At 40.8% G+C, this 22,257-nt stretch overlaps 2 protein-coding genes across 6 annotated transcripts in view; one reads left to right on the top strand and one right to left on the bottom strand.

The window, feature by feature from the left end:
* On the bottom strand, window positions 1–20,536 carry tnfaip8l1 (tumor necrosis factor, alpha-induced protein 8-like 1). 3 transcript variants are annotated; one of them, XM_084355670.1, is made up of 4 exons: window positions 19,837–20,536; window positions 13,657–13,733; window positions 5,126–5,405; window positions 1–2,522 (listed from the first exon to the last, which is right to left on the bottom strand). In XM_084355670.1, exons 3-4 carry the CDS (start codon window positions 5,395–5,397, stop codon window positions 2,234–2,236), a joined length of 561 nt encoding a protein of 186 aa, XP_084211796.1. In that variant the 5' UTR covers window positions 5,398–5,405; window positions 13,657–13,733; window positions 19,837–20,536; the 3' UTR covers window positions 1–2,233. The 3 variants fall into 3 exon arrangements, with proteins under 3 accessions (XP_084211796.1, XP_084211795.1, XP_084211794.1); XM_084355669.1 differs by having other exon boundaries at window positions 13,626–13,733; XM_084355668.1 differs by lacking the exon at window positions 13,657–13,733 and having other exon boundaries at window positions 19,837–20,529.
* Window positions 19,812–22,257, top strand: part of cope (COPI coat complex subunit epsilon) — a 10,731-nt gene continuing 8,285 nt past the window's right edge. For 2 of the 3 annotated variants that reach the window (XM_084355665.1, XM_084355666.1), the window contains exon 1: window positions 19,812–19,888. In XM_084355665.1, the coding sequence (XP_084211791.1) occupies window positions 19,827–19,888 (62 nt within the window). In that variant the 5' untranslated portion in view covers window positions 19,812–19,826. The remainder of the gene's footprint in view (window positions 19,889–22,257) is intronic. The other variant, XM_084355667.1, reaches the window with a different exon arrangement.

Here is a 22,257-nt window from a genome sequence, read left to right on the forward strand (position 1 = left end):
TATTCTTTTAAAAAAGTAAATTGTATTATATTTGTTGCGTCTAGATACGATACAGAGACACAAAAACAATCATATGTACATGAGTGAAAAAAAAAACAGTTCACAAAAAAGTAAAAATGATGCTTAATTTAAAAGGCCTATAGTAAAACAAGTGGGGCTGCTGCAGAGTTTCCTGCTGTTTTTTTACTTAGTGTGTCATGGATTTTAAACCGAGGGAGATTTAAACTAACCCTGAGATGTGGAGGGATTGGAGAAAATGGCATCCAAACACAATTAAAGCCAACTGTTTTGGGGACTTAGGAAGAAGGATTTACTTCAAAGCCTCCCAAAACGATGTCGCCAGATTCAAATGTGAATACACTCAGGGAAGTCATCTAAGAATGGGAGTAAAAAGGACCCACAACAGCCACCACCCTTTGTCTTCATTATCACCATTAGCAGGGTTATAATTATCAAGTGCATACTGTTTATTGAAATGTTCCCACAGGGGAAAAAAATAAAATAAAATAAAAGGACTGCATTATGAATGACATCAGTCTTCCTTTCTTTGGCAGAGCTGCTGTGGATGAAGTTAAAAGTTTCAGCAATCCTATCTGGAAAAGCACAGCGCTTATTACACGGCTCAATTTCCAATTCTCTCACAGGTACGCACACAAACACACACACTCAGCACACAGAATACAAAATGAGGCCGTGGCACAAAACAATCTCCCAGACAGGCTCAGTGATACAAAAACACACAGACAAAAAGGAAAGACAGGATTATGTGAGGTTGGAGGGATAGTAGTGACTGTTCATATGCGTCTTTAAAAAGAAAGAAACGCAATATCTTTCACCCCATTAAAGGACTTGTATCGCACAAACAGAGATGGTTATCTCTGTCAGATTACATGAAGCTGCTCTGTGGTGAAATGGAGTAGCTGCTCAACACAGGAAGGCTACAGGCCCATTATAACCACCCCAGAGCGGGGAGCTGTAATTGCAGAGGGAGAGTACAATCAGGTGCTGTGTTTGTCTCTGGTCTAATCTGTAAACCATGCCTGGTCCTCTTTCATAGACACGATGCTGCAGTTTTCCGTCCGGCCTTTTCATCTGAGCGCGCGTGGGGAGTTCTTTTTAGTTCACATCTGTCAGAATTCAAACCAGAATTGAGTGTTTTGGGGATAGACCCGAGGCGACGCCGGTAAATCTGAAACACAGCTGACCCCGGGCTCCTACGTCTATTATGACGAGTGTTTGCGTTTTATTCTCCTCTGACAAAATGCCACGGAAACCTTTTGCACCTGGTGCCACGTTCCTGCTCAGATTATGACATACATAGAAAAAAAACAAAAGTTTTCACTGAGCAGATGAGTGTATACAACCGGCGAGACGTTCGTCTCAACAATGCACAGCGCAATCAAATTCCTTCATGTTTATGGTCCCTGTATGACCCAAATACTTCATCTTTGTTGTGGTGGCTATAAACCAGATCATTAAAAGCAAAACTGGGTTTATAGGTGCCTCCTAAACAAAGGCCCGGCCTCTCTACAAAGTGGACTCAGTGCATGAGGGTGTAAAATGCAGGCTAAGCAGGATTATTCAACTGCTGTGCTTCACATGGTTTCATGACTGCAGGAATGTACAGTACAGCGCTTGTTCAAGATAGAGTGCAATACTACATTTTGAGGAAAAAATGGACTAACAAGAACAACAACAACAAAAAAAATCACTTTTTTATGTCCTTAGGTATTTGGAGAAGACCGAAACTCACTCTGCTTTCCTCTCCCGGTGCTCCTGAAAACATCCTCGTCCATTAAAAGCACCTTACAGAGATATAACTGAAGGCCTGTGCCTGGGTTCATGTCTTTTTGATTAAGTAAGACAGCATAGTGCCCTTGGAATGAAGATAAAAATGTTTTTTTGTTTTTTTTTCAAGGCACAGTTGTCAAGGCTCCTATTCCTGAATATACTGATAAGAGCATGAAGTTTTACATTCGTTTTACAAAAAGGAGAAACATCTGCTGGGTTTGTTTACTCTGGAATAACAAAAAGTCAGACTGGAAGAGAAAAAACAGACTTTGGACTTACTAGCTAGAAGAGTTTCAGTGTTGCAGTAATGAAAGGCACACACAAACACAAAGTGACAATGGAAAAATGAAAAATAAAAAAATGTTCATGATTGTCACCTTTAAATAAAAAGAAATGGATGGAACACAAGGGGTGACCGGAGGGATGACGAGGCCAGCAGAGGTCAGAGGTTCCCCTCGTCGAGCATCTTGTTGACCCCGTTACAGATCCGCTGCAGGTGAGCGCGGTAAACCTCCGAGGGCCCGTAGAGAGCCGCCAGGAAGTCGCAGTCGGAGAAGTGATTGAAGACGTGGTTGACTCGCGAGTGGCTCTTGGCTGTCAGGTGGCGTCTGATGGCCTGGTGCAGCAGTTCACGGCAATCATTCAAAATGGCGCTCATGACGCGGCGGTCAAAGGTGAACTCGATCTGGTGGAAACTGACCGCCGTCATGGCCAGAGTGTGGACTTTCTTCCTGTGAGACGAGGAGGGAGAGGAGAGGCTGTCAGTTTCTAATTCTGACTGGAGCAGCAGAGGGAAGTAAAAATAGAAACTGCTGTCTTGTGATTTTCTTTAGAAAAGTTTCCCAACCCCCCCCCACCACCACCACCACCCCCTCACCCCCATATCAGTTATAGTATTGTCCTTCACAGCGATGCATCTCCATGCTAATATAATCACCATTCTCCATACTGTGCACTTATGTCAGCTTCACATGCCTCCAAGCTGAGTTTCACCATTTTAGTGGAAAATATATAAACTGATGTAAAAAGTCAATTTCCTTAATTTGCTTCCATCAGCACACAAAAATACACTTGAACTGCAGTTCTCCTCACATGGCGCTCTCAACCATGACCAGCTTAGAGTCGTTTCTCAGGGCTGGTCACCTTCTTATACACAGTATAACAACATTTAAATATATGGTGGGATGTGACAAGAGCACTTGCTCTAAACATGTAGGGAAATACACTTATGTGCTCTCTTTCCGAGCATTCATTGAGAATGTTGTTTGAGTGAAGATTGATTGATTCCATAATGTCTTTTTGTAAAATATAGAGAAAGAGCCAGAGGGTAATTAGCCGAACTAAAGATAAGGACCAGATGAAACAGCTAGCGGTCTTTATTTTAATTAGAGCCTGACTGATAGTCGATCAGACAGTCCCGGTACCAATATTAGGAAGTAACAAATTTGATATATTGGCTGATTTACACAGATTTTTGCACTGATCCCTCAAATGTGGTTATCAAACACTTGTGATAAAGAAATGCAACAAAAGGAGAATATTTTACAGTTTAACAAGGAACCTTGCTGTCCAAAATGGCATTAGTGTACTGAAACATTAATCTTTAATGATCATAAATTATCCCAAGCATCTTTTTTTGCATCATGATCTCTTTGTCATGTGTATTTGTATTGTAGCATTCTCAGAAGTCTGAGTAATACAGTGCAGTAGCTTCATTTTCTATGATAAAAACATAAACCGGTGGGCGGAACAGAGAACATCAACTCACACATCCCACCCAAACAGGCAGTCGATATGATCTTTAAACAAGAGCCTTTTCATGTAGCACATATCAGGCAAACGCTTTGCCAGTACTGATCATCTGTGATAGGCCAACATCAGCCAATAATAACAGCTAATCAATATATCGGTAGGGCTTTAGTTTAAAGTTCCTAAATATGCCAACCAACACCTCTAAACACGACCACCAGCGACAAACAATGTCGTCAGAATGGGAAGGACAGGAAAATCCTCCTGTTATTCCGACTCTGTTGTGATTAGATTGTATTTACATGCAACTGCCAGCAATGTTGAGTGTGCAGCCATTTTGCCAATAGACTATATTAAATGTCTTCCTCTGCTTTGACTTTTACGCCAACATTTGCCTGATAAGCAGGTTTTTCCTAAGAAGAATCTTTATTTGTGTCACATATTATACAGTGAACAACGTGGTGAAACTGGTGCTCTACATTCAACCCATCCTGAGGGAGCATTAGGCAGCTACAGTGCCCAGGGACCAGCTGCAGTTCTTAGCTAGTGCCTTGCTCAAGGGCACTGACTGGAGAATAAACCGAAGGTACATGTTTTGATGGTGGGGGAAACCAGCTTACCCAGAGGGAATCCTTGCAAACACGGGGGAAAACATGCAAATTCCTGCCCCTAAGACAGGTAAACCCACAGATGACTCTTTTCCCACCACCAGTAGACAAGTTTGCCTGTCTACTGTCTTTTTTTTCCTGGTTAGTCACATTCAGCGTCCTAATGTGCCAAAAAACAGGGACCAGAAGAAAGCAGCACTCAATGCTGACTGAAGGATGTTTGAGAGCTGCTTGAACGGAGTAGGATGGAAAACTATTAACGCGCCAACGTCCAGAACTTCCAACGCGCATCATGGCATCGCGCTGCAGAAGGGGTGAAAATTAGCTTGTCCATCTGGCTGTCATGTTTGCATCACAGCTGATCAGAGCTGGAACCGATAAATACCCCTGACTACTGCAGGGTCATCTGACCTGAGAATGAATGCTGATTGAACCCTTTCGCATTGAAAAGGCGTGTTTACGAGGATTTTTTGGCCAGTGGGAAAAGGATGAGAGATATAATTATAGTTTTATCAATATAGCATGTAATGGTGGTTTAACAGGAAGTCATGTGCTATAACTATTTATTGGATAATAGCTGGTGCAGTAATTTCCCAAAGTCTTGTCTTTGATAGAGGTTAACAGAAGACTGGCGAAGAAACTGCACAGACGTGCTCAGCATTTCATAAACCCTTATCCGTCAAGAAAAAGCTCCAGCAAAAACTTCCTCTAAAGCCTCAAATCATAATTTTTACTGTTTCCTTAAAGATTAAACAAACGAGATAAGCTAAAGTGTTGGTCGGCGTATTTTTTAACTCTGGACAGAGTCAATGCTAGCAGTTGCATCCAGCCTTTATGCTAAGCTAAATTAATCCCCTCCCGGCGTTTGTACTAACACACACACGTGAGAGTGGTATCGATCTTCTCATCAAACTCTCAGAAAGAAAGCCAACAAGCGTGTTTCCCAAATCGCTGAACTATTTTTTACAGATGTCTACCTGAAGTTCTCCACCAGGATCAGCTCCTCGCTGTTGAACTGGTTGTTCCTGTAGAGCACCCCCAGCTTCACCACCATCTTGATCAAGTTCTTGATGATCTTCTGGGACTCTTTGCGGTTGCGGGTGTACTCCTTGGTGACGCGGTACAGCTCATCCAGCACTTCGCTGCTGGTGTCGTCGATGAAGAGGTTGGCCACGCTCTTGGTGGCCATCTTGCTCATCAGTTTCTTCTGCGCCTGCAGGGCTAAGTTCTTGGTGCTGAAGGAGTCCATGGTCAAGTCTGGGACAAGAGGCAGAAAGAGGGAAACTTTGGTTAAATAATTGGACGTATTTTCAATTAAAGACACATTTTTATTTACAGCTGATAAGAAACTAGAAATTAACAGAGAGGAACCGTTTCCTAGATAGCGGCTCAGACTTTCTCATCTTGAGAGCAGAACAGGCCAAATATAGCACACTGACAGCCTGCAATGTGTGAGGTTATTGCAAATAACATCTACACCAATACTGTTTAAACTGCAGGGCCAAGAACTGTCCCCTTTATCAGATAATGAGCCGTGGCAGCTGTCAAATTAGTCCCAGCAACCCTCTGGCTCAGAGCCTACGAGGTAGTTAGAGAAGAATGTGTCATTACGCTCGCAAGACTAAAGTCAGTTACAGCACGACCACGCAGAGCAGACAATGTAATCTGGACGTCTCATCTGCTCAGTGCATTGGGAGAACAAGGTGTGCATGTGTGTGAGAGAGAGAGCGGGAGACAGACAGAGCCGACTCATTCAACACATGCGTGTTACTTGGTTTATGTATGTTGCCGTTTCTGGGTGTGTGTCTGTGTGCCGAGGCAGGGTGACTCAGTGAAAGGCTGCACCCACGATGGAGGCGCATAAATAGTGGGGAGGTCACGGGGGCCTTCGTCTTCCACACACCCCTCCATCTCTCCTATCAAATGAGGCCGGTCCAGAGCACACCACATAATTTCAGAAGCAGCATCTCAATGTATTCTGTGGGTCACTTGTTCAGGTTTGTACATTCTGTCTCAGAAAAAATAAAATGAATCAATTTTCCTGTAGCGTCCCTCTCCGACCTTCACAGATTTCCAAGGATAACCTGAGAGTACAGAGAGTAAACAGGCAACAGAAAGATAATTTGAAGAATTGACCTTGAATAACAGTGCAGGGAGGGTGAATAAGGGTGAAGAGGAGGATGAAACTGAACTTGAAATTTAATTTTGATATGACATGGCCACTAGTTTCAAAATTCTTACACACTTATGCTGAAAGAACTGAAAAGTAATTACTTTAATCTCAAATCAGACTCATTAAAATAACTCCCTAAACTTAATTTTGGGGATCTTGTAATAGGGCTGCAACTACTAACTTATTTTTATTCATATTAATCAGAAAATGTCCAAAAATGTCTGTTACAATTTCTCAGAGACCAAGCTGACATCAAATTGCTAATTTTGTACAACAAAGAGTTTAAAACCAAAAGATAGTGGTTTTGAAGGATAGCAAAAAAGAGGCAAATGCTCCCATTTCAGGGTGCTGGAACCAGATCATTTTGGGCATTGTTGCTTGATAATAGACTTAGACAATTAACTGATTATTAAAACTGTTTCAATGCTTCAGTAAAACTCTAAATGTAAATTGGCTTTCTCACATTCAATGCAATTTTTTCCCACTTTATTATGTACAGAGTGCAGCTTTTGCACACCTTAAGATCAGCAGGTGCGTAGGAGAAGACCGAAGGCCGACAAAATCCGGAAAAAGACTCCCGCACACTGTCCACTTCACTTGCAATTAAGTTTAATGACAACAACATTTCGGTACTTATACCTTCATCGGGTTATCTTGGTAGATAACCTACGGTACTTATACCTTCATCGGGTTATTTCGGTAGATAACATGATGAAGGTCTAAGTAGCAAAACGTTGTCATTAAACTTAATTGCAAGTGAAGTGGACAGTGTGCGCAAGTCTTTTCCCACTTTACTATGTAAAAAGTGTTAACATTAACTGCCCATTCCACTTAACAAATAAAAACTTTGATGAAAATTTAAAATGATTTATTGGTGGTGATAGGTACCTGTACAGCACAGCTTTTTGCTACCAGCGTATGTTTGTCACACTTTGTGTCAAAATCTGTCAAGAGCTGACAGCTGGAAGCAAATGAGTGATCCAATTAATGTGCGCTTGTTTTAATTTAAAGGGAAACTATTGTGCTCTTTTGGTTTCTTCCTTTTCTTCGGTGTGTTATAGAGGTTCTTGTGCATGTAAAAGGTCTTGAAAGTTAAAAAGCCCAAGTCCACACCAACGGGAGCTCCTCTCTCCCACAGAAAACACTGCTCCTGAAACGTCTCGTTAGTAGTCCCACCTTTAATTCAGTGACTTTGTGACATCACACTACATCACCATGTCACACATTTGCATAGTTTATGCATATATCACGGTAGAAGTGAAGCTAACTGGAAGCGGAAAACACGACAGAGCCGACCAGAGACACAGTGAACAGTGTTGGCTCAGGCGTGTGTGAGCTGACCAATCAGAGCAGACTGGGTATTTGGGAGGGACAGGAGCTAAAACAGAGTGTTTCAGACAGAGAGGGAATACACTGCTGCAGTACTGGACAGTATGAGAAGACTGATGTGTTCTCTGGATGCATTGAAGCATGTAAACCTATTCTAGTAACAACCTAAAATAAAACTATGAACCTGAAAATGAGCATAATATATGTCCTTTAAAAAATGAGACAAATGCAACTTATGATTGTGCCCTGATGAAGGCCTTGAAGGGAAATTCCTGTATTTTTAACCAGTTGTTGCAGGATGACGACAGTGGAAACATGAGTCAGAGCTGACGAGGAGTTTGGAGTCTATTTAGAGGAACTGCCAGCAAGAATTTATTTACAAAATCATGGCTGATTGTGACGATCTAGATGTGGCAACTGTAACAACTCATCGTTTGAGAGTTCAGAGCGAGACTTCTCCTCAAACAAGACTTCTGGTTACACAAAGGATCTTACTAAAAAGTTCTGTCTTTGTCTGAACTGTTTTTGTAACGTTGTCAGATGCTTAGAATCACAACAAAAACAAGCACTTTTAGACGATGTTGATGAAGGTTCTCAGTCATCCAGGTGCAGGTCTAAGTGCTGTGTTGTAGGCAACTGGACGTATTTCAGTTTCTTGAAGATGTTTCACCTCTCATCCAAGAGGCTTCTTCAGTTATGAAGTGAAGTTCAGAACTAAAGAACTGTAGTAAAGTTCAGAACTAAAGAACTGTAGTGAAGTTCAGAACTAAAGAACTCAGAACTCAGTTCTGAAGGGAAGTTCAGAACTAAAGAAGCCTCTTGGATGAGAGTTGAAACATCTTCAAGAAACTGAAACAGGTCCAGTTGCCTACGATACAGCACTAAGAACTTTTAGAGGATGTAACTTTTCACAGTCGGAGTTGCCCCAAAGGATTACATTGCAGCCACTGCAGCCATGGCTGAAGTGATCTACTGCACCAGTTATACAATTTTGCTATATTTAAATAATTTACACACCAAAACATGTTAATATAGGGTGCAGGTTTAGCCATAGAGCAATAGAGATGTTAAAGGCTTTTTAATTCATTACTCTCGAATGTCTCAAGACACAAAATGACAGATTGTTTTCTTAATCAATTAACCTACTGATTATTTTCTCAATGAATCAATAACTCTTTTTGTCCCAAGAATGTCCACTTCCATTTAGTAGAGGCCAAGGTAACATCTACAAATGCCTTATTTTGTGCAAACAACGGTCCAAAACACTGGGAAATTCAGGTTACCAGGCTGTAAAAGCTTAAATGATAAACAAAATAGTTACATTTCCGGTTGAATGACCCATCAGTTAAGGAGATCTTTTCAGCTCCACAGTCATGCTACCTTTCTTTCCTTCAAAGTCGATTCAGTATCAGTGCAAAAACCAGTATTGGAGCTATTGAAACACTACCTAGCCCCATTGTATTGCATCTTAGCAATCTAAGAAAAAACAAATAGGGAAAACACTTCTTCACCTCAGGGGAAAAAATAAATAAATAACAGGCTCAGCAGTCGGATCTTATTTCCTTCAAGACACTGACATGCGAAATATAGCCTAATACTGTGGGTGACTGTCACAGTGAAAATCAAATAATTATATTTGAGCAGTGTCCCATTCACATCACAAAAGGGGTTTAATCTTCATGTAATATCCCTCCACATGAAAGTAACCCCGGAGCTAAACTGTAAATCTGTCTTGAGTGGCAAATTGCCTCTCCACGTGCTGGAGAACAATAAAAACCCAAAGCAGGAGAGATTCTATTAGTGCGGCAGACAAAATGAACGGTGACATCTCCCTGCTGGGTGACTTGTGATTTTTACTGTTGTTGTTACTAGAAGGCTGTGCGTCTGCTGCTACAGTGTGTGACTTTCATTCCTCTCCCTCTCTCTCTCTCCCTCTGCAATGCCTCTCCAAGAATATCAATAAGACTCCTTGGAGAGAGTGTCAGCAGCATGCTTCCCAGGGAGGAGACACATCGGGAGAGCGTGAGCAAAGACAAGAGGCAGAGAGATGGAGCGAGAGCGAGAGAGAGGGCGGGGGTGTGTTATATATCAATCCGGAAAACATCGGGAGATGTAGGTGTTGAATGAGAGGTCATTTATACACCGTCTCATGCTGAATATAGTTTTTGCAGGTGCTGGATGTTTAATCAGGCCTCTCGCCGTGCTGATCAAGGATCATTGACAGATCCCCATCGACCGCTTCGCCATGACTGTAACTCTAAACTTCCCGAGGTGCACTTGTTACAGAAAATCCTGCCGTGATGCAATGTGTGTGAAATGGATAACAAGGAGAAAGACACTAATGATCGCACTGAAAAGAAAAAAGAATAGGTGATCTTTATTTCTTTTTAAGTGGCGACTGAAAACAATCACTTAGTCCTGCTGTCACCCTCTTAAACACCTGGGTCAGCTTTAAGAGGAAAATCGCTTATCGCAACACTTAAGAGTAAGTCTTCATTCACAACTCTCAATTCTCTCTGCACCCTCGCTGATGGACGTATGAGTGTTTAGAGAAGTGCGAATGGATAATGGGCACATTAAGAAAAGCAACCCCTCTCTCAGATCGGAGGGTGATTTCATAGCGCTCATTAAATTCCACTCTCGTCAGGGACCAAAGCCATCATCGGCTGTCAGCTCTGCATAGCCTGTCGATGAACAACAGACAGCATGAGGAGGAGGAGGAGGAGGGAGAAGAAAGAGCGAGGGAGGAGTGTTTGTCTTCCATACCCATGAATACAAACATTTTAACGTGGTGGCACTTAGGATTGTCTGTTTGAGGCTTTGCTCAAAGCTGCCGAGTGACATAACAGACCCCTCGGCGCTCTTATCATAAGGATGGAAGGAGATCCTCACTTCCCTGCCTCTGTTTCCCAAAGGCGAGAAAACTAAAGGCTTCATGAAAAAAGGTCCTCGAGGGACAGGTGCTGAGAGTGATGAAAAGGGTTTTCGATCAAGGAATCTTCTTTCCTTTTGGGTGACTTTGCAGCATGAGAGTGGTTAGTGCCAAATCTAAATGGCCTGTGAAGTCCAATGCCCAGGGACTGCCTGGCCAACCCTGACACAGCATCTCCGTTGCATTTATAGAGGCAAAATGTTAACGGATTTAAGGCAGCAAAAACTGCAGAGCGTTGCTTCACAAATATACAAGCCACAGCCATCAGTGCACAAAGACATCACACAAAGAAACATCTGCACACATGTATACATCCACATTAGTGATAGGCCCCCGTTTGCAGAGCAGCTGAAAATGAAAAACAAAGACAGATTGCGGCAGCCGGCAGCTCCTCAGCATAATTACGGCAGTTAGACAAGCTACAAAATCATCAACTCGCTTAGAACAAGCCAGCATACATTCACTCAAAAAGACATGAGGGTAAAAGCTGAGCAAACATGACTCATGGAAATGAAATCGGACCCTACACAGCGCTGGATGGATGTCTTGTGACAGTGAGGGAGTCTGGTTAGTGCAGTGACATTGACACTCTCCTGCAGGTGTAGACAGCCCTGTCAGCCCTGCCTGACTGAGGTAAAAAGAGGCTGTGATGATGAAGAAATAGCCAAACTGTCCCCTCTAGTCCCAGGAGGACTCTCTATATAAAGCTCTATAGGCCCTTTATTATCTGGGTTTAATTCGCTTTGCCTCTTTGAGTTTCAGGGCAGGTAAAGCTGTCTGTATCTGGGACACTTGGGGACACTTTTTCCAATTCATTTGGGGAAATGGGAATACGTGGGATGACGACGCCCACTGGCTGTCGTTTTCATTTAGCGTTTTCACAATGTGGCTGTTGTGGAGACCTTTGAGACTATTGCAGTAAATGAGTGCTGTAAAAGATGACTTGCATCTTGTTGCTACGAGTTTGCAGCACCTTCTAACTTATTTGAGCATCCATAGGTTGACTGTATCATATTGAAAACAACTTCTGATTATTATTTCTCATTTTGATAGTCGGGCTGCATTAAGGGCATTTAGCAGATGCTTTTGTCCAAAGCGACTTACAGTAATTCATACATACATTCATACATACACTGATGGCGGGGAACAGTTGTTACCAGTCTGGTGGAGTAATGGAACAAGAACTAGCTGTTAGATGAAGAGCTGCAAATGACAGGCTGCACACCTTCAACTTCTCAGTGAGGTAACCAACTCCTTTTCCCCCATTAACGTTATCAGGCTCTCTGTTAGCAATGGGTTTAAATCTGAAATATTGCCAAGCAGGCACTTTTGCTTTTGCTTTAAAAAGAAATACTCTGACATCGTCTTGTCAGTCAACTCTCCTTACTCTGGTCACGTTACAAATTAAATGTTAATCCTGCTTCTCTGTGCTGCTACTGGCCCCGCCGCTGCATGAAGAAGATGTCTGCAGCAGTTTGTAATCGTAGTGTCACTCGTCTAACTTAGTACTGATTTTTAAAAAGCAAAAGGGTGGGGGCGGTAGGCAAGTAATATAATCGGTATATACCTGAACACCATGCAATACCAGGAACACCAACTACCACGCCAAGCCCACTGTATACCACATAGAAATTCCACACGTTACTTCACATCTCTTCCTTTCGGAAGAAGAGAAATCCAACATGATACGAGCATGGCATTACTTTTCCTAAAGGGGGTCATTGAGCAGGATCCAGGATGCAGCCCTTTTCATCGACTGTACTCACTTGTCAGTCAAACCAAAGCTGAGGTGTGACATGTGAGAAAGAGCCAGAAATTGGATACACCTGTGGCATCCTTTCCACCCACTCTAACCCACACCATCATGCCTCACAGTAAAGAAGAGGCCTCAGCACTCAAAATATCCACCCTCTAGTACTTACTGCCAATCTAGACAGCTTGGTGGATACTGATAACAGCCAGCAAAAAGAGAAAACCAATAAAGAATGTGTTTCTACAGTGCTTGGCTACCACAAGTTGCTAAAAAGGCTTTGGCAGAGATTGTAGAACTTTCCATGACAGTTCATCTTACAAGTGATTGGTTGAAGGCAGCAGAAAATGTCACGACTTTCATATTCTTCAGGGATCAGTAGTCACACGGATCGGGGCACTGTGACCCTGACAGAGATGACTCCATCAGCAGAGAAAAATCTTCACTGCCATAGGATGGAGCCGATTACTCAGAACGGCTCCGCATTTGTGGAGATTTACAGCTCTCTACCTTTCTGAACGGACATAAATCATCGCTGAACCACGCAGCACACAGCACAAACAACCCTCTAATCTGCTCTCAACATAATGTGTGTCCATAATTATCTCCGATGTTTGACAGTAACCTTTTTCCTGCTGTGTACTCAACATATTAGGTCAACATTCAGAGGCCTAATTAATATTTTCCAGGTGGATGACGTACACAATGATTCCTCCTTGATTTTAATCCTTCACATTTTCAAAAGCATAAACCTCGATCACTCAGACCTCCAAGACACACGCCATGTAACTGAGAAGTCCCCAGTTTGAGTCCGGCCGGTGACCTTTACCATATGTCCTTCCCACTGTACCCTTCCCCAGCTCCTCTCCCCTGCTGTTTCCTGCTGCTGTCGACTGTTCAGTTAATGCAAAATACCACAAATATTTAAAAGCTTATAACTAACAAATACTATGAGTCGTTTAAACGGGTCCATTAAGAGTTATAGCTGACAAATATTCTATTATTGATTAATCTATGGATTATTTTCAATTATTCACTTAATTGTTTGGTCTATAAAATGTCTTAAAATAGTGAAAAATGTTCACGACAATCTCCTGAGGCCTCAGATGACCAGAGCCTAACAATAATTGTTGCCATGCTGCAGTGAGCAACCATTTTGAGGAAGAATAACACATATAAATGAATACTTTGTTGTGTTAGTGATATTTAAAAGATTTATGGTGATTTAGATTGATCTACTGGCAGATATGGAGTATAATATTCATAATTATGTTTTCCTTAGTGTATTATCACCTGAAACTTGGAATCGTTGTGTTTTCTTCACCTTAGAATGAGCCTTTTATATCCACAGAGGGCACACGTCCTCTTCCACGAAGTCCGCCATATTGCCCCACCACGTTTCTACAGTAGCCCAGAACAGACGAAATAGCTTTAAAGAAAGTTTTTGCATTTCTGCATTTTTAGCGGCCACTGTAGGGGAGGGTGAAATAAGGTGAACCTCACTACTAGATGCCACAAAATCATACACACTGGACCTTTAAATGTTGCTGTAACAGTCAGAACTGTAACCAGAAACGCTGCTGTTTCAGTTGCTAAGTCACTAATAATTCAGATTCAGAGTCTGTAAGTATCAGATAGAAGACAAACTGAGGCAGGGCAGTATGGTATGGTATGGTCTTAAAATAATCTTGCGATATATTCAGGCCATATCGAGATATACGATATAGACCAAGATATTTTGAAATAATCTCAAAAGCACTTCATAAATGTTGCAAAATGGGCAACAAAATCCAATATAACAGTATTTTTGATCAAACAGGCGCTACTTCGATATCGATATTACAACAATATGGTCGGGATGACTATTTCACAAAACATTAACACAATGAGATTTCTGATCAATGATCATCAGTAATGTGGATATAATGACTAAGTGGGTAAAGACTTGTATTAGAACAAGGAGAACAGTCTGATAAATTCAGAAAATGATATCACTTTACTGTAATGCAAGAATATTGTTCAGTTGCTGCAATCTAGCTTTTAAACATTCTTATAGTGTATGTCTGTTTAATAATGAAAATGTGACATATAACTGCATAGTATCTTAATTACTCAGAATGTAAGGTGACTTAAAATGTCAATCATCTTTTCAGTTTCTGCAACCAAAAGCTGATGCCTGGTTGACGGCCTGGCAACCACTTTTAAAAGTTGAGCCCTGATGACATATTTAAATTGCTTTTTACGTCTGACTAAAAGTGCGAAAATCTGAAGACATTCAGTGCAGTATCATAGAAACCTAAGAAAACAGGCAAATATTCACATATTTTAATTTAGAAACCGAATTTTGGGGATGTTTGCTTTAAAAAATGGAAACATTTTTGAGCCTAGTATCAGTGGTGTTATTGTATTGGGTTGCCTTATAATCTACCACTTGTGGGCAGACAAAAAACATACACAATACAGCAAACAATAACATACAGAGTTGAATCAACACCTCTCTTGACACGGTGCCAACGACAACTACACATGATAAGCTTCATAAAGGCAGTATTTATTGCCAGGCTGTCGAAATGGATTGGATGATGCTGTACTGCGTGTACACACCCTCAGCGTATTGTATTTGCTTTGCTGCCCGTTGGTAGAACTCCCATGAGTAAAAGAGAAATAAAAAACAGGACCACAACCCCATCAGTTCCAACACCAATTTGAAAAAAGCCTCACAACAATGCACAGTTGGCAGAAAAACAAGAAAACTGCGGACCCCCGGGAGAAAGTTTGAAAGAAGCGTCTTGATCATGACCGAAAGCTTTACGGATATCATTAGAATGAATTGTTATCAGGAAATCTTGAATCAGAAAACTTCTTCCTCCACAGATTCTCCCCAGCTGTATGATATAATCCGTCTCCACTTTGAGAAACAATAGACAATCCTGCTTGTTATATAAGGTACATCCGTGCTTTGTGCTCAGAGAGGACAAGTAACCACTCAAATGAGCTGTGCTGCTGGAGCCACTCCACTGTTAGGGAATCAACGGCAGGATTTCAGGACAAGTGAACGCTGCAATTTCATCTTTCATCAACTTTTGTAGTGTTTGTCTCGCTTCTCTTGAGATGTTGCATAAGAGAGGAGGTGCTGACTGCTAATAAGAGAGGAGAACGCCGTGTGTGATAACAATTGCATATGGCAGGCGTGTACTTCTGTGTGATGGCCTCTTTGTATACACACTCATCTGGTCCAGTGGCTCTGACGTGAGAGCCATAATTGCATCCGAGACAGATGCACCACATGTATGTGAACATGCTTTGGGGAAAAGTAGATTTGTATAGTGGTTATGTGCCGTTGCTTTCTCATCTTCCCACACATCATCATCTGTGAAGACTTGAGCAGACCTGCTGAGAAAAGGAGGCAATCACCGCCTTTCGTTCAGACACCATGCCCCAGCCTACCCTTCTTTAACGGTTTTCTCAGATCTGCCAGAGCCCACTGAACAATTAATATTTAACACTTCGGCATATAATGGATCGGGGATTAATAATTCAGCCTGCCGATTTGGACTAAAATAGACCCGGGGCTAAGAGGAGTCTGCTACGGCTCAACAGGTTGGGCCAGAGATGTCGGGCAGGGATAAAGGGCGGAGTACCAGCACATACAGGAAGAAGGCTGTGAGCTGATGGCGTCCATGTAGGAACATCAGTCAGCGTTACGCATATATAAATAAGGCTGGGAATACAGTAGCTTCTGCTCTGCCTGAGGCCGGACCAACACAACACTCACTGACAACATTTGTTCTGTTATTAAAATTCATTAGTGGGTTGGGTACTTGCTTCATGGTTACAGCTGAGCTCATTTGCAACAACACATCTGTGAAAAATAAAGAATGAAAAGTCCACTCTCAGATGACTTCACTTTGACTGCCACGTCAGAGTTTTAATTACACATTATTTAAAACATAATTAGCATCTTAACAGGGCTGCAGGTAGAATGCAAGACATAATCAAGGTGCTAACTGGTGCTTGAGCTATGACTGATGTCTGGGCCTATGACATTTTAATTAAGGCCACCATAAGAGCAGGACACATTATGACTAATTTTCTTCACTCCGAGCCCAGAGAGCATAATTTGTTAACCTGGTATGTCAATGGAGTGGCAAACACCAGTGTGTTCGGCTGCAGGAACAGCAGGGATGGAGATCAGTGAAAAACAGAGGGGGACCAATATGAGAGGACATGACTGTGACTAATAGATGACTCAAGTGGGATCTCAAATGAGTCCAGTCTATTGGCAGACAACACCAGCCCTCACTCGCTGCACTTCAAACAATGCCGTGATATTTTGCAGGTCATGCGGCTCTGCTCTTTCAGACAAGGCCACATGCTCCCAGTGTTTCGGGTTTCCAGGGAAACCGGAGGCCACCTGTGTGCTGGGCTGAACTTTGCAGCCTAGTAAAAGCAGGTCAAACACCTCTCTTGTCTTGTCGGTGAGTTACCATGGATTCTTCTCAGCAAGACTCAACGGTGTCTCCAGCAATACTGCTGCAATTTCAAGCTCTGCCCTTAATAACACTGCATGGGTGATGTCTGGCAACGTGACTACATTGTCCTGCTCTGAAGGGGGAGGAGGGGATCCGCACGGATACAGTTACACTGAAATATACATAGAAGAGGCTCAGCAGCATCTGCTTAATCCTGCTGGGCAATTACTGTATATTATTATTTCTTGTCTTTGTTAATCCCATTGTGCTGGAACAATAATAAAGTTGTTTTGAAACACAAAGCTGTGATTAATCATGAAAAGCAAATACTCATTAAAACCAGTCATGGATGAAATCTAAAATTAATGGAATTTAATTGTATTTCTATTGTACTGTATTTTAATTGGACCATATTTTCATGCTGTCCAAGTCAATGGACACCAATTTGACTATTTTAGCGCTGTAATTTACAATTATCTTCATGATTGATTATCACATTAGTCAACCAAATATTATTTTATATAGAAAACTTCCATCAAGTTTCCCTAAAGCTTAACATGGAGCCTTTGGATTGTTTGTGTTATCCAACTAGCAGTCGGACAATTGATCTATTCAGCAATATTGTACAGTTTAACAATTAACATTATTGTCTAAAACTCTACTGGGAATTTAATAATTATAAATTGTCCCAAGCATCATTTTCTGCATTATAATATCTTAAAAAAATAAAGTTTCATATCGGCACATCCACGCAGATACCACTATCTGTGATAGGCCAATACTGGTCAACAATATCAGCGAACCAATATATCGGTCGGGCTCTATAGTCAAGAGTCCAAAACTAAAAGATATGCAACATACAAGAAGCTGAAACTAGGAATTGCCTGGAAATTGGCATTTTTGCTGGAAATATTACTAAACAATTAATCAAACTTCAAAATAGCTCTTGATTAATTTTCTTAACTAAAATACCTTTCAACTAACCAGTTTTAGTTGTATACAGAATATACATATATACATATATATATATACATACATACATATATACATATACATATACATACATATATATATATATATATATATATATATATATATACACATATAGAAATAAAGTCCTACAATTACTGTGTGATAGTTAGTTTGGCCCTACCTCAGCTCGACGGTCGTCACCTACGGCTACCCACAACAAAAACTCAAAGCAAGCCTCAGCAACTAAAACAGAGTAGGTCCAAAACGGCAAATCATCTCACCAGTGTAACTAATGCAAGTAGAGAGGCAACTCCAAGTTCTGATCCAAGGCCATAATTCATTTGACATGTCTGTAGACGCTGTGCATGATAATGTGAGCAGCTACCTTCCAGAGCCTCGGCTGCACAGTGAAGCTATTCATCCACACTCCAGCCTTGTTCTGGGGAGAAGCTTTACAATGTAAACACAGGAATGTGTTACAAAACATATCAGTGTTTGCAAAACACATGTCCTCACCCTTTTCAGTTTCGCATACGCTGTGGATTATTCTGGAACTACAAGGAGGTTTATTAAGTGCTTAAAGCAGCAGGGATAAAAGCGTTTTCTTAATCCCCTTTTTCTTATTCCTCTGCATTTCCTCAGTTGTTTTGTGAGACGGTACAAAGAGTTGACTCACCAAAGAAGTCAAACTTCAGGTTTTGGTAAAAATATTGGCCACATATAACATATTCTCTGCACAGTGCCCTACATATTGTTTTATCTTTAATCCAAGAGCTACAAAGCATAGACAATAAAGATAAATATTATAACTCAGCAACAATGATTCAAAGCCTTATAAAAGTCTTAATTTGTTTTCAGATTAAATCTGGATGATATTGGTGCGAGTGGACATGACTTCTGACAAGTTATCCAGTTTTCCAAACTTTGGTTTCACATGACACAAAGTAGTTAGCCATCCTGTAGGGCTGCAAGATACGGTCAAAAAACATATTGCGATTATTTTGACAGATATTGCGATCGCGATATCATTCACGATAAGTGGGAATTATCAATTTTGCATCACAATTTTGTGATTCTCCCTGATACAATCATGATGATGTGACATTTGTTGGGGTCTGTGCCAAACAAATATGTTTTATTACATCTAAAGAACAAGATTTATAGGCCAGAGCATCTGTGTAGCATAAAATACTTAATTACAATACTAAAATAGATACAGTGCAAGTCTGATTAAATTTTGATTAGACCCCAGCCGATATACAGATCAGCTGATATCGTATCTGCTCGTATTTGTTGTCTGATGTGTCGATATGATTTTTTTTGTAAAATATCCTGTCTTTCATAGCATTTGTGTTTGACAACCACATTTGAGGGATCACTGCAAAAAAATGTGATTATGTATATAGTCTGTGAATACACACAATCAGCTGATATATCAATATCAACAATTTTTCTACTCCCAAATATCGGTCGGGCTCTTATCTGGGTTCTGTGCTGCTCTACCTTTCTGCCAAGTTTTTCAGTACTTATCTACAACTAATAAACTTGATTACTGCTCTTCATCACAATACGGATGACGGCTTCTTTGGCAATAAAATCTGCTGTGAAATTAGTTCCTGATTTTATCTGATAACATGCATGATAATTGATAAATAGCATTCTGGCTCTATTTATGGCGTAGCTAACAGCCCATCAATCAGTTTCACGACTGCAGTAATCTCCCATTATACTCTACAACAGCCCTGCTTGTCTCCATAAATTGGAGCTATTTTTGCTGCTAGCTTAATTAGACAAATGCTACATCAGTGATATGCTTGAAATGATTGACCGTTACTTCCGCTAACGCTAACTTCCAGACCGCAGCCTGTCAGAGAAGCAGTGACACAGCTAACTGAACACCAAAGCCGTCTTTGTGGGTTTGACTGTTCAGGGTTAGGACATTTCATCGGCCTAATAACTCAGTGTTGGGACCGCAGGCCTCTGATAGTAGATGCGTGTCGGCTGTTTGCTGATGAGATGTTTCATTACAAACTGCTCGACCGTTAAGATCATGGACTCACCTTCCCTTCACCTCAGTGGGACACGGGAGCAGCTCAGCCGACAAGATGACGAGTTAATGTGAACAAAAATCTTCAAGTCTTCATCCTGGCAGCGCAGGGGAAAAACTTTCTTCACAGCATGTTTTTGTTTGCACGCCTGTTTTGTAAAAAAAAAAAAAAAAAAGAAAGACAACAAAACAAAAATGTCCTCCCTCTTGCAGCTGCCTTTTTTTTTGTTCTCTCGCCGTGTATCAGGCACAGATGTGTAAATTATTGAAAGAGTGTTTTCTTCCCTCGGCTGCTGTGGGATCGGTTACAAGAGTTGGTTGCAACTCGATTCCTCCTCCTACTCGTAAAAAAAAAAAAAAAGTTTCAAACTTGAGTGGGGACCTGGAAATCAACAGATTGATGTTGGCTCGGGCCAATGGAGGAGCTACAGGGGGAGTGGGCCAGCCCAATCAGCCTCAAAGAAAGGAGCATTCACGGCCAGCACACTCCCTGCCCCCCCAGTACGGTTTCCAGTAATTATCCTTGTCCAGCTCCCAGTCCCAAGGCTGAGAAGTTCCCAGAGGAAACGGTGTGAAGGGAACAATGAACAGGAACTGTGTGGAGCAGCTTTTCTGTCATGGACTCACTGATATACAGCCCTGTTAACTTTACACATTCATTTATTACACCAGCTGCATCACAATCTGAAATATTCTTACAGACATTTCATAACTTACACCTTCTTGGTTGCGTCACATTGAATTAGTGATGAGAGGGGGGGATTTTTTCACCGGATGTTTTTGGGATACAGGAAGTGTTTCCTCATCCGTGTAATGAGGAGACAGGAACTCCTCAGGTCAAAATAGACTTCATGCACGCTGAGGTAATGTTGCAGTAGACTATTCATATCATCACTACGGCCTGCAGCCACTCACTGCCTCAGGTAATACCACAGTGTTATTAAGTACTTGTGGTATTGACTCATAACTATCAATATTGATATCTTTCACTGTAAGTCACAACAAAACACAAGACACCTGCAGTGGTGACATTGATCTGGCGCGCCCTCTAGTGGTATAATGTGGTTAGTGTGGGAAATACAATTGAAAACACACAAAACAGACAATGTCTTGTTGAGGATGTGCAAAAAGTACAAGACAGAGTAAAGAATAATCAACTTAAAAGAGGATAAGGTGACATAAAATTCAATAAGATAAAGTAGGGGGGATTTATACAATATATATAAGGATTACACTAATATTTTATTCACTAGGCACAGAAATTAAAAATACAAAGTGCAACAATAACAGCAAAGATCCAAATTAAGGCCAATAATTCAAAACAAAAAAGAAAAATAGAAGTGGCCACAACATTTTCTCAGGGATGAGAAGAACAGTCAATGAAGGGGCTTGGATTATCTCAGTTTACTACAATGAATATGATATTTAAGTAAAATTATATGAACCATGTCAGACACAGATGAGTTCAAATTATCCAAATAAAAATGAATGTGAGAAGTCTGAAAAGATGGAACGTCATTAACCTTTAGTGATAACCATTTTTTTTTTGTGTGTCCAGAATCTCAAGGACACAGGGCATAAGAAAAACATCTGTTCCAAGGTTTCTTCAGTCTCATTACAGAGACTGTTTTTAAGAAACTCAGCCACTGGATAAATCTTATGAATTATTCTAAAATGATTTTTTTAATATAGCCTTTGGGGAAATAGGCCATTTCATAAATTTAAAGTGTGCTTTTACATAATGGACAAGGTTATCAACTAAGGACCTGTATATGTAACCCTCTGTTAAAATCCTGAAATTAGTTGATATTAAAATAAAGAAATGGATCGGCTACATAATGGTGTGCCTGTACCTACGTGAGGACATGGTCTTTTTACCCAGCTGTATTAGATATAATGAAAAACTATAAAAAGCAACATGAGGTTCCCTAATCTGTGTGCACTCTTTATATAAATGATATTGATAAAATGAGCAGCAAATGCAAAATAGACATATCAGAAAATGTTTTCACAATACAAGGAAAATAACAACATGTTGCAAACTCTTAGGAACTCTCATTTTGCTGACATTAGCTAGCACAAAGCAGAGCTTGGTCGTTAAAACTTTGCATCACAAACAAAGTAAGAAAATTACGTTACATACATACTACATACAATGTATCCAACAAACATGTATATGTGGAGGTTTTTACAGGCTGATGCTTTTTGCGAGACTGAACAAGAAAGTATAACTCATCTGTTCATGGCTACTCAGATTATATTATTTTCTGGAAAGACTTGAGAATTAGATACTTTATTAAACAACACATCTCTATTGAAGGGGAAAATATTTTGACTTATTTTGAATGTAATGATAAAAACTCATTCACTATTGCTAATCTTTTTATTTTATTAAGGACATTTCATGTTCACAAAGCAAGATGCTTTAATTGAA

This window comes from Pagrus pagrus, assembly GCF_965226575.1.
Source record: "Pagrus pagrus genome assembly, chromosome: 6".
In the NCBI taxonomy this organism is placed as follows: domain Eukaryota; kingdom Metazoa; phylum Chordata; class Actinopteri; order Spariformes; family Sparidae; genus Pagrus; species Pagrus pagrus.